Genomic DNA, 12,314 nt, shown 5'->3' with positions numbered 1-12,314 from the left:
ATTTTAACACACAAAAGAGTTTTGCGACCTAGATTTTAACCTTACTCTAGAGCGTTAGGAAGACTTAATTCTATTCATGAGATATCAAAGTGTCGATACTCTTCACTAGTCCTCGTTGAAGCACCTATATCATTTTTTCTCGAGTAGAACAATATTCCTGGTTCGCTGGTTGTTGTTCCGTGTATAGGACAAAAATATTTACATTTACTTGGAATTGTCACAAAGAAAAAACTATTTCTAATTCAAGAGAAAAGTGTTATAGCTTTACGAGAAAAAAAGTTCAAGTTCTTGCAATTGCTCTAGGTTTATAGTGTAAATGGTTTCTAGCTTCAGAATTGTTCAACCTTAATAAAATGTGTAGAATTGTTCCATTTACTTATTTACAATATATTAAGTAAATATTATTATTGTTTTCTTGTTTGGAACCAGTATCCCACCAGCTATTGGAAGTGTCCCATGGAGAGAATAAACGGAATCAAGAAGATAAATAAAAGATAGAGAAATAAATAAATAAGAAAACAATTTTGATTAAAAAAACGTGAAAAAGGAACGGCCCAAGAGAAGGCCCGTGCGGGTACGCTCCCCTGGGCCCAAGAACCCCGGACCGGGCTGTACGTCGCATGCCCCCATCACGGTTCACCCCGCGTGCGCTCTCTCTGCCTCTCTCTCTCTCCCTCCCACCCCTCTCTCTTCTCCGACGACTGGGCGGGCTACAGCTGCCGACGGCGCCTACGCCGCCGCCCTACGCCTGGTTCCGAGGCCTTCGTCGGTATCTTCACCGGCGACGAGCACCCACCAGGTATTCCCACCCCTTCTCTTCCCTTCCTGCTGTGCGAAACCAAGCACCCAAACCCTAACTTAAATCTATTTGGCTATTTGATGTCTACTAGCTTCGAAATTTTTGCAAAAATTATCGGTTGTACATGTCCCTTTACTGGGTCTGCCCTTGTGCTAGTACTAACAGTAAGCGCTACTAGCCGCTACTGTTTACAGTATTTCCTTCAATGAACACGTGAAGAATAAATTGAGAAATAACATGGGGGATCAACACTTGAACAATTGCTTTTTCCCATTTGTTGAGGGACAGTTCCTTTGCAAGCGAAGGATAGTGATAATAATCAGCCTTCCAAGCAATGGATCATGATGTTAAAATTAAATTGTAATTTCATTGGATATTTTGTTATTCCCATTATTTCACGCATGCCTGAACAATTTCAATCATTATCGATATTGTGAACTTCTTTTTCTTTTGAACTGAACATTTTGTTTTGACTTTGGAAATTGGGACACCGAATTGAGAGATCCTGGCAACACCACTGGCACCTGCATCATGGAGACATGTCTGCAATTGTTCTATGTTTTATTGGATTGATGTTTGGATTTGTAGCACCTGAGTTCATTAGGTCTTTTCTTGAATTCAGTGTCTAAGATAATATCTCGATTCTTGAACAGTATTCTGAACTTCTTCAACTATCTGTTTTCCTGGGTGTTCTACTCTTTTACTTTGGGTATCCTATTTTCACAACATCCTGCTGCCTTGTTTTTGAGTGTGGGTCTGGGGTTCATGTCGGGGTGGTACTTTCAGAACATTCTTTTTGCCTGTTGAACTTCTGCTGTTCACTGAGTAAAGGTGAAAGCACAACTGGGCTCGTAGTTGTAGGGGCTCAGGAGATGGTGAAAGAAGCAGACCACGTGACAACTTAACAGAGTGCTAGACGGAGCTATTGGCATTGGATACAGGTGCTATTTAGCAATGGGAAGAAAAATAATGATAGGTGCGTAAACCCAGCCAGGGGGAGTGGTATGCATGCTATTTGGCCTTTTTTCTTATCTGAGAGTGAACTGTTCTCAAACAGTCATATGATTGCTTTGTCAATTAGTTGATAGAATTGTGTAGATGGGATATAATTTCTCAGTTGCAAAGCAGTTTCTGGGCACGACGAGAGAGCTGTGCTCACAACTGTGATTGGGCTTCAATTCCTCTTTGTTTACTAACATATATCCATGTCTATAGCTTCATTCCTAACTTGAAAGGTTCTTTTTCAACACTGGATTTCATCTTGTGAGGTTGACCTGTAGAGATTGATTCCTTCATGGAACAATCCATGTTCAAACGAAGGTGTCCCATGTGTATCCATAGCCTTCCCTGTTTTGAGAATATCATATTTCTTCGTAGTATGTGCGCCCTTTATGATCCGTCACCTGTTCCTGGATAAGTAGGTTTTCTACCAACCAAATACAATCAACCTAGAATCAGCAGCTGAGAGTGGTGCACCCTGCTTTTGTCCTCTGCCCATGTTGTCACCTTATGAGCAGCGAAATTTCATGCTTCTTCCAGATCCTTCATGTCTCCTGAGTCCTGATTGAGCTTGTGAAGGTAGATATTGCCTAGTAGGGTTGATAGTAGTACACTGGAGACCATAAGAAAAGGTAGACTGAAGCTATAACAGAGGTATACCATGGCAGATAATTTACAGTTTTTTTACTATTACAGTCTTCAAAACAAAGAATCAGTCAATGTTCAAGTGGAGCGAATGTTCGCAATTCAATATGCTTTGCCCTGTGGTGCTGTATGGTACTTCAGCTGGATTTTACACCAACTCTGTTCACTGATAGCGTTACTGGCTCTTTTCCGACATTTCTTGAAAGCAGATCGCACTCACTGCTTCGTGTCTAGTTAGGCTTTGAAATACTAGGAACAAAGATCTTCCGGAATCAATGTTGTACTCAATCCTCCCTGGCTGGAGAGGGGGATCGTATTAAGCAGAGTATTCAGAGGCTAAGGTTAGTGGAAGCGTTGAAGAGAGATAGAAGGCATGGGGTCCTTTCATCTTTGTTGAGACTTTCACAATGTACCAGTGGATAGTGCCATCCAAGGAGTAGGCCCATGAAAGGTCTGGCAGCAAAACATCTTGGTTCATAGGAACCAACGACCTCACCACTGCAAAGCGGAAGTCGAATGATTTGGATTCAGACAGGCTGTCTCGACAATAAGAAATCAAGAAGCCGAAGCAATCCAATCTGTTCAGGGCTTTGGGGAAATAAAAAACGTACTCTGTTTGCTTTTTTCATAGATGGATGATGTATATAGGAATGATATATATATTCCTTTACTTTGGATGTATATGTATCTTTTCTTAATCATCTCCCAGTTATCTCTTTTTTAGTCCACACTGTCCTGTCTCTCTAAATTTCATCAAAGACAAACACTCACTCCTACTCCCTCCGTCCCTAATTAACTGTCGCTTTTGGTTTTGGTGCCGCAAGTTTAACTGTATTTGTAGAAAATGCGTGCAACATTTGTATCTCCAAATAAAATTATTATGAAAATAGATTCGATGATCTATCTAATGATATTCATTTTGTACCATAAATATTAATATTTTTTTATATATACTTGGTCAAAGTTTTTTCTCGGGAAGCGAAAACGACAGTTATTTTGGGACGGAGGGAGTACTTGTTTATAGAAAGATCTTTGTCAAGGACTTCACCTTAGACTGATGGAATAAAGCTAAGAAGTAGGCTGAATGGAAAAGGGAAGGTACAAGGGCTGTCATTGCTTTCAAGGGGATTGAACTTCCAAGAAGAACAAGCGATGAGCGCTTTATTGATCAAGTGCATATGTTTTCTTGCTCCTTTCTATACACAAATTCCTGACTGAACTTCAGTCCACAGTTTGATTTATCTTTCTGATGTCGGGGTTAACACATTCACCTTACATGTCTGAAGCACATGGATCTCATTCATTGAGGTAACATTGCTGCACTAAGGTGCTCCACAGATGCTTTTTTATTTCTCTTTTGTTCTATGGACGTGGAGAAACATGAGGGGAAAGTGTTCTTTTTTTCAATTTTTAGGATATTAGGTCTAGAAGACTAGGGCCGTGTTTCGGACCGCTTTTAATCGTATTATTGAGCGCTGGCCGCGAGAATCGTGCCAAATAGAGCATGGCTCAGGCAACACCACACAAGGCATGCGCCGCGAGTTTTGAACTGGCCACTCAATTCTGATACTGTGGCTGCGGTATGGCATGGCTGCCACACTGCTACTGCAGATCCAAACACGGCCTAGGACTGTAGAAAATCAATTTTCTAAAAAAAGATTAGTCCCGTTCTTTTAAGCATGTCATGTTCAATAACTGTTTAACAGCTTTGCATTTTAGCAGTCAGTCATCAATCGTCTATGGCATCTTCCTTTCTTAATTCATGATGTTGATAACACAGGGCTATGTAAAGGGGGATGTCTCCTACAAAGAGAAGAGGAGGTGGTCGCCGTGGTCATGGTCGTGGAAGAGCTGCTGTGGCAGAAAAAGATATGGATCATCTCGAAACCTCTGCACCTTCTTCACCAAGTACCTCTGACAGGGAAGATCAGCTTGTGTTGATTCCAAGACAATCCCCAGCTTGCTATGTAGGACCATCAGAAGTATCCTCCACGTTACTCAACCCTAAGATCAACCATCGTTCCGATGCGATTTTTGGTGATCAGGTTTGTTTAATGACATTGGTTTTTTCCATAGTTCATCATAAGTTTCATGATACATTTCCACTGAATCTGAACGTTGCAGGCAGTGGAGCAGTTGAAGTTACGTCATCACAAGCCTTTGAAATTTCATGAGAGATATCGGCCTTATCTGAGAGATGCAGGTTTGCTTGGGCTTGCACAAATTTGCCAGAAGATGCCTCAGTTGGACAAAGCATTGATTACTGCCCTTGTTGAGCGTTGGAGGCCAGAGACCCATAGCTTCCACTTGGCCTCCGGGGAGATAACTGTTACACTTCAAGATGTCACAATGTTGTTTGCTCTTCCTATTGATGGCCGTCCGGTTTGTTCTACCACTGATCATGATTATGCGCAAGTGGTCCTTGATTGTTTAGGCCAGGATGCAAGGGGGCCAGCAATGCCTGGAAAGTCCTTCCTGCATTACAAATGGCTTAAGAAAAACTTTTATGAATTACCAGAGGAGGCGGATGATATGACAGTTGAAAGGCATGTTCGAGCATATATACTGAGCCTTTTATGCGGGGTGCTCTTTCCAGATGGGACAGGAAGGATGAGTCTGATATATCTTCCTCTGATTGCTGATCTTTCACGTGTTAGCACATACAGCTGGGGTTCTGCAGTTCTAGCATTCCTGTACCGATCTCTTTGCTCAGTTGCCTCCTCCCACAATATCAAGAATATTGGCGGTTCATTGCTTCTCTTGCAGCTTTGGAGTTGGGAGCGCTTTCATGTTGGCAGACCATTGGTTCGGTCTCCTTTATGCACAGAGATAGGCATTGAACAGGACTTACCTCCAATCGGCTTCCGTTGGGTGGGGGCACGCACACAAAGTGAGAATGCTACTCGCTGCCTTAAGCAGTACAGAGATGAACTGAACCTTCAGCGAGTTGATCAGGTGAAGTGGGAACCCTACCTGCAGATAGAGCCCTCAACCTTACCCCCACTTTGTACAAGAGACGCGGACCTGTGGCTTACACAAGCTCCATTAATAAACTTCCCTATAGTTGAAATGTATTTGCCTGAGCGAGTGATGAGGCAATTCGGGCTTCGACAATGCATTCCACCACCTTTTCGGCCTACGCTACAGTCATTACATCGTATTAGTAGACGTGGCAAAGAACGAGAGAACTGGGAAGAAACACACCATGAGTATATCCAGGAATGGGAAGCACGACGACAGTGCATATTTCGAGATACAGAGCAATATGATCCATCATCTTATGAGGAGTATCTGCGCTGGTACTCAGGAGCAACACGGCGGTACCTTGTCCCAGCAACCAGTGATGACATTGAAGCAGGACCTTCAGCTCCAACTGATGATTCCTTAGATCTTCAGTACCAAGCCAAGTCTCCAATAATCCGCAAAGCAGTAAAACACTAATCTCTTATTTAGTTCACATTCCTGGAAATAAATTTCATGCGCTGTTTAAGATTTGAGTACAGGCACAGCTTCTGCAACCAAAAATTACTATGCATATTGTGAACCAGTATTTAATTTGAAGTATTCCCTAACTGTTGTAGGTTGATAAACTGGAAGTTATGGTGAAGAAGGCCAAGAGAGCCATGACAACTACAGCTGATACAGCCACTCAAGCCTTGGTTGCTGAGTTTCTGCATGGCTTTGAAGATGTCTTGCAAGATCTTGGTGAGATCCAGAATAATAGTGACTCAGCTGTTCCACCTTTTCATTCGGATACTAGTCCACATGTTGATGCAGCTGCAAGTCAACAGGCACCTCAATTTTTGCTTGAAGCTCAAGAAAATATAGATACCAACCAAGAAGGGCAACAAGAGGAAGATGAAGAACTTAACACAGTGGAGCGCGCTTCATTTGCCCTGGAGCCTATGGAAGAGGAAAACGACTTCTCCAACAATGTGTTCCCTGAAAATCCTTCACTGGGTGTGGAGGAAAACTGTGATTCAGCTGCACCAGCCACTGAGATTTGTGATGCAGCCACTCCCATGACTGATTTGGTTGTTCCTCAATCGGATGAGGATCTCCATCAAGATCAACATCTAGAAGACCACGCTGAAATGGAGCAGGCTATATTGATGGGGGAGCCTAAGTGTGAGGAGGGTGATGGTTCCAGCTTTGTGCTCCCACCAAGCCCTCCAGAACTGATGCTGGAGGAACAGGACGACCCAGGGTTAGTAGCTCTAGATACTGAATCATGTACCGTACAGCAGAGCCTTGAAGTAGGAGAGGCTGGGGATCAGGAAAACCCTAGCACAGCTGAGCATGGCGTCATGATAGTGGAGCATACGGGTGAGGAACACAACAATTGCAATGGCGCTTATTCTTCCTGCCCACCTTCATCTGCCATTGTTGATCCCATCCAAATCGAGCAGTGATTATCTGTGTTAGTTAATGTAGGGATTAGAAGCATTTTTTTTAAAGATTTGACATGAGATTGTTAGTTCTTTTGTTGCTGGTGGCATGGGGTTGATTCTGTAACTTGTTACAGTAAAATTGTTTGCCTCGTGCAGTTGTGCCGATGGCAGTTGTCTCTCTCAACTCTATCAAACCATCGCCTATGTTGCTCCAATTGCCATGCCTGTGATTTGTGACCGGCTTCTGTAACCTCGCCCGTTTAACGTATATTATTAATCCAAATGCCATGCGTGTAACTTCTGAATGGCTACAGTGGCAGTGACCGGCCTTGTGCAGGCTTTGCTGCTTCAAGCCATGTCCAGTAATCCTCTCGATCGTGCTTTCTGCTGCCACATGCCCATGTGTCCCAAATCATGGTTGCCAGGGTGCCTTGAACAGGCATGTCAGCGTCCCTAAACTCCTTCGTCATGAACCCATATGTCAGATGCGCATTCACACATAATGGGTAAGACAATGACCCCATTTAATATGTTGAATGATTTGTTAAGAATATTGTGGGACTATCGACAAAAACTGTTTGGCCAAAAAGAAGAAGAAAAAAAAGCGCCGAGCTACTAGTTCACAAACATGGACCAAACTGTTTGGCCATTTGGCCGTCTATGGATCGTAGCCTCATTGGTGTCTTATTCACCTGCCGACAAAGCCCTGAAAGCGAAACGCTTCTGCTCCGAGCCGGAGCGTTCCTATCAGCCGGAACTGCTTTGTCAGGTGTCAATTGTATGTATGGTTGACAGGCTGAACGCCGAGACAGAAAAATCCAGTGTAAACCAGCTCGCAAGGTGCTACTAGCCGAGGAGTACCATGTTGCAATATTTCATGAAAACTCTTTAAAATATGGTCAAATTTAAGATGCTATGTGATCTGGAAAGAAGGCGTGACAAATTGCACGCAAAATTTCCTCTGTTGCTTTCCAACTTCTACCATCACAGTGAAAAACTTTTTTTTCACCTACTAGTATTTTTAGTACTAAAAAGATCTACCTTTTCTTTGTACAAACACTACTAGTGAGTAGCGACTAGAGTGAAGCTACAAGGCTGTCGCACCGTGCCGGAGCGAAGGACAGCCGGTCGTTCTCGAGGTCGTACACGACGTGCGTGTTCTGCTGCTGGAAGTTGCCGATGACGGTCTGCTCCCCGGGCGCCGCGTCCAGCACGACGCACATGACGCGCGCACCGAGGTCCTCGAACACGTAGTTGCCGCGCGGCAGCTCCCAATCGGCGCCCTCCAGGTGCAGCGTCAGCGACGGGACGGCGGGGCGGCGCCAGAGCGCCGTCACGGGGAGCGCGAAGCAGAGGTCGAGCACCGACCCCTCCACGCCGCTGGGCGGCAGCCCGACCTGCGCCGCGAACTCCGCCTTCACGGCCTCGTACACTTGCTCGGGGAGCGTCGTGATCGAGGCGCCCGAGTCGATGATCGTCGACCGGAACTTGGCCTCCGGGACCGGCAGCCGTGTCTTGCCCACGGATATGCCCTTGAGCGAGAGGAAGTAGAGCGACGGCTGCGAGGGGTTCTTGAGGAGCGGGGTGGTCCGGACCTCCCCGCTGAGGTGCGCGTGGCTGTAGAGCTCGGCCGGCTCGCCGCCGAGAGTGACGAGACTGCTCTTGGACTCGAACATGGAGGTGAAGCAGTAGGAGAAGCTGGTGACGTTGAGCTGGGAGGGCAGCGACCACCTCCCCCTGCCGAAGCCGGCAATGCCGGTCTCGTTCGACTGGAACACGCCCTTGTTGAAGTGCCCGCAGCCGAAGGTCAGGCGCCGCGTGGGGAGGCTGTCGCCATCGCCATTGCCGCCGCCGTTGTCCCCGCCGAAGGTGAAGCGGTCGGTGGCGATCTCGCCGGCGGTGACCGATTTGTCGCCGTAGTGGTAGACGTAGGCGCAGCTCCGGTTGCTGCCCCAGCTCCGGCCGCCGCATGACGTGAACGGTAGCGCGCGGCACCGCGGCGCGCCGCAGGGGAGGGCGGCGTACGTGGAGGACGCCGCTGGGTCCAGGAGCGGGAGGCCCTGGTGGAAGCAGTCGCGGCAGGGCGCGCACTGCGTCCAGACGAGGTCGCTGCCGGTGTCGAGCGTCAGCGCCACGGGCCGCGGCGGCGTGCCGACCGCCAGGCGCACCAGGTACTCGTTCGTCACGATCCCGCCGCCGCCGGCGCCGAGCCCCACGCGCACGGCGGGTCGCTCGTCGTGCGAAGAGGCGGACAGGAGCCGGCGGCGCGCCCTGGCGCGGTGCGCCATTCGCCGCACGAGCTCGGGCGTCGCGAGGCCGCGGCCGGCGTCGGCGTGCGTGAGCAGCGCCGCCACGACGCCGGCGCCGGAGGCAGGCACCGCGCGCACGGGGAGCGCGATCAGTAGTACCAGCAACACCACGAGCTGATTCTTCATGCTAGCTTGTAATGGGGTCGGTCACAGGAGGAGCTTTGCACTGGGATTACGCAGCATATTTATGCGTCCTGAAGCACGCGGCTCATGGCGATTAGAGACTACTGCTAGGAATTGGCATCGGATTAAGCACTGGATAAAGTAGTTTCAGAGGAGTGAGGAGGAGAAGCACTTGTTGGCAGAAGCCGGTGGCATTGTTTTTGTCAAAAGAAAAGAACATTGTATACGCCGTCGTTTTGGCATGTACTCCACTTTTACCCCGTTCGCTGGTCTGAAACTTGGCTGAAACTGGCTGAAAATATTGTTCCGACTGAATTGTTGTGAGAGAAAAACATTGTTCCAGCTGAAAAAAGAAGCTGAATATAGGTCGAACAGAGCCTTTTCTTCAATATTTTGTACACTCGGCGCGACAAAGCAAGACGTAGGTGAGAACTGGTGAAGACGCCCGGGGCGGCACCAGCGTGTATGTTTGACCCCTCCTCGACTGCCTAGTGTAAACACAGCAGAAGGCAGGATGGACATGCTCCCTCCAGTCCCAAATAAGTGCGCTTCTATCTTTTAAAATTTATCTCCAAGTAAGTGTATTTATAGGCATAGCCCAACTAGTTATAGTAGACCTTTGTACTCTCTCTACTTTCAAAATGCAATCATTATATGGAAAAAAAACGTGCAATGGCATGGTCGTGAAAAAAAATACAATCATTATATGCTGAAATTTTTTTATAGAGGTACCATACTAAATATGTAATTGATCTTACTTATTTTCTTCTTCTTTTTTGCCGTAATGCGAACAATAAGCAGCCTGTTCGTTTGGCCGTGGCTTGTCGTAAACGATCGTAAATTTCTAGCCAGAACAGTATTTTTCTCTCACACAAATCAGCCAGCAGTACTTCTTCACGAACCAGCAACGATACGAACCAGCCAACCGAACAGGTTGCTTATCGGGCTGCTGTGGAACACGAAATATGACATAGTAGTTTGTTTCTTTTTTTTTCTAAAGGAAATGTATAAACCTGTCCTACATGACAGATCAGAACATCTTGGTTAGGTAACAGCAGATAATTTAGGATGAAGCTGAGCTATGCACAAACGGAGGTTACTTCATGAACCACAGCAAAATGTCTTCTCCGAGATGTAACCGTAGCACCAGAATTGTGGTGTCATGTACACAATCCACATGTTGTTTTCTTGTGAGCCGTAGATTTTACATACCAATTTGCAAGGCAGCGCAGTATCAATCCCACGATTATCTTGAATATATGGAGAGCATAAAATAGGTCAGAACTGGCCAAAGTAAAATCCAAAATATTCTTTCTCCAGATAAAAGGGCGCAGGAAGGAGGGTATCAATGTATCATATACCGGGGTCAATACACGAATTACAACACAAGCTGGGGCAAGGGGGATGAATGTTAGGTCCTTTCTGACGGTCATCAAGTTTGTCATTCAAAATCTGTAAAGAATATGGCCATTAATGGATGATATTCAAATTATAGTCAATTGAATTTCGATGCCACAAACTTTTAGTATGCTCAACCAATCAAAGCAGGGAAACTGTGCCCCAAGGCCAAGGAGGACTTGCTTGCAAAGATCTTCCAAAAACTCTGAATAAGTTATCTCATTAAATTTTGCAAAGAAAGAATGTTTGATAGCATCGATAAGTACTTCACACACACACACACACACACAAAAAAAAACAATGACGCATTAAGAACAAAGTTGTCAAGCCATGGACCCTCTGCTTCCAAGACATTTTGAGCAAGAACAAATAGCAGAAAGGCCGTGATGTGTGAAATCGCTCAATGATGTCATAGTATATACCAAATTATGAAGATTCTCTTCGCTAACACGCTGAAATACATTACTTTTTTATCTCAGCAAAATTGTTTGATACCAGTAGAGCCAATAATGCATTGCTGTGGGCAATAATACATGTTGACAGGGTGATCGCCTGAGCTAACAAGACAAATGAATGGGTAACAAATGCAACAACGGCTATCGCCTCTCTCGATCTTAATACAATGATACACGTCTTTTACGTATTCGAGAAAGAAAGAAAAAAACAATGGTTATTGCCTCGTCCAAAATGAACCGCATCAGCGAGATCCCAATAACACAATCGGTCGGTGCTGTGTTGAGCCTTGCTTTGTCTCAAAGTCATGACTTTTCATTCGTGCATCAACTGTTGCTTCAGTCGGGGGAGAAAAGGTTCGCACGATATCTACAGAAATGGCGTCTCATGGTTGTTTTGGGTTTCAACCCTGAAACGCACGACTCGATCCCAAAAGGAAACCCTGACGCTGACGGGAGACCGGCAGCACTGGCACCTCACCCACTCCCTTTTTCCTTTTTTGGACAAAAACGTCCAGTAAACCGTTGTTTTCACCAACCGCCTGGCGGGGGAGGCGTCTTTGTCCGCACCGGCCGGAAATCATAGCATCCATGGGGGGCCGCCCGGCCGGGGTGCAGAGAGCAGAGTCAACCAGGGTGGGTAGGCGAGCTCCACCACCGGTACCAACGCTCTTCTCACCTCTCTCTGCAGAGGGCTATTTTTCTTCCTCTAGGGATACCTAATTGTAGCCTGTAGTGATCAGAGTAGCTTTAGCTCCTGCAATCAGCGTGAGATGCAATCATGCAATCGGTTTTGAGGCAGGAAAGAATGGTGTGATAAGCTTTTCTTGTTAGGGAAGCGATTGGGTTTTTTACCTGCGTCTTATTTCGATGTCACTGTCTTGCCTATCATGTGGTCGGGGCTCTGTGTGCGTCTTTTCTTTTTTTTTCCACGGAGAAAAAAGCTCTGGATTTTCTGTGCCATCTGAAACTGCAAAGAGATAAGTATTTTTAAGAGGCATAACATATTTAACAAAAAGAGAGAGAGGGAGAGAGGAATCTACTAGTAAGATTCTTGTTCTTGAGTGTCGGCCTTATGATAATGCAAGCCTCGTGGCTAGGCAAGAGGCACACTGTCAAGATCACTTAACAGACACTCATAGTTGTCATAGCAACTTTGGGAGGTGTATATTAAGTCTTTTATTAGTGTGGCTGATGG

At 46.0% G+C, this 12,314-nt stretch overlaps 2 protein-coding genes and 1 pseudogene across 2 annotated transcripts; 1 reads left to right on the top strand and 2 right to left on the bottom strand.

Moving 5' to 3' along the window:
- Window positions 1-648: 648 nt before the first annotated feature.
- LOC136521775 (serine/threonine-protein phosphatase 7 long form homolog) lies at window positions 649-7,119 on the top strand. Its single transcript, XM_066515548.1, has 4 exons — window positions 649-799; window positions 4,224-4,488; window positions 4,568-5,872; window positions 6,025-7,119. Exons 2-4 carry the CDS (start codon window positions 4,240-4,242, stop codon window positions 6,853-6,855), a joined length of 2,385 nt encoding a protein of 794 aa, XP_066371645.1. The 5' UTR covers window positions 649-799; window positions 4,224-4,239; the 3' UTR covers window positions 6,856-7,119.
- A 672-nt stretch (window positions 7,120-7,791) lies between these two features.
- Window positions 7,792-9,280, bottom strand: LOC136524847 (aspartic proteinase nepenthesin-1-like). The gene has a single exon (XM_066518087.1). It carries the CDS (start codon window positions 9,267-9,269, stop codon window positions 7,911-7,913), a length of 1,359 nt encoding a protein of 452 aa, XP_066374184.1. The 5' UTR covers window positions 9,270-9,280; the 3' UTR covers window positions 7,792-7,910.
- A 1,082-nt stretch (window positions 9,281-10,362) lies between these two features.
- Window positions 10,363-11,709, bottom strand: LOC136523643 (protein POLLEN DEFECTIVE IN GUIDANCE 1-like; annotated as a pseudogene).
- Window positions 11,710-12,314: the final 605 nt, after the last annotated feature.

The sequence above is a fragment of the Miscanthus floridulus genome, chromosome 18, assembly GCF_019320115.1.
Source record: "Miscanthus floridulus cultivar M001 chromosome 18, ASM1932011v1, whole genome shotgun sequence".
NCBI lineage: Eukaryota > Viridiplantae > Streptophyta > Magnoliopsida > Poales > Poaceae > Miscanthus > Miscanthus floridulus.
This window is presented reverse-complemented; position numbering and strand designations above follow the sequence as displayed.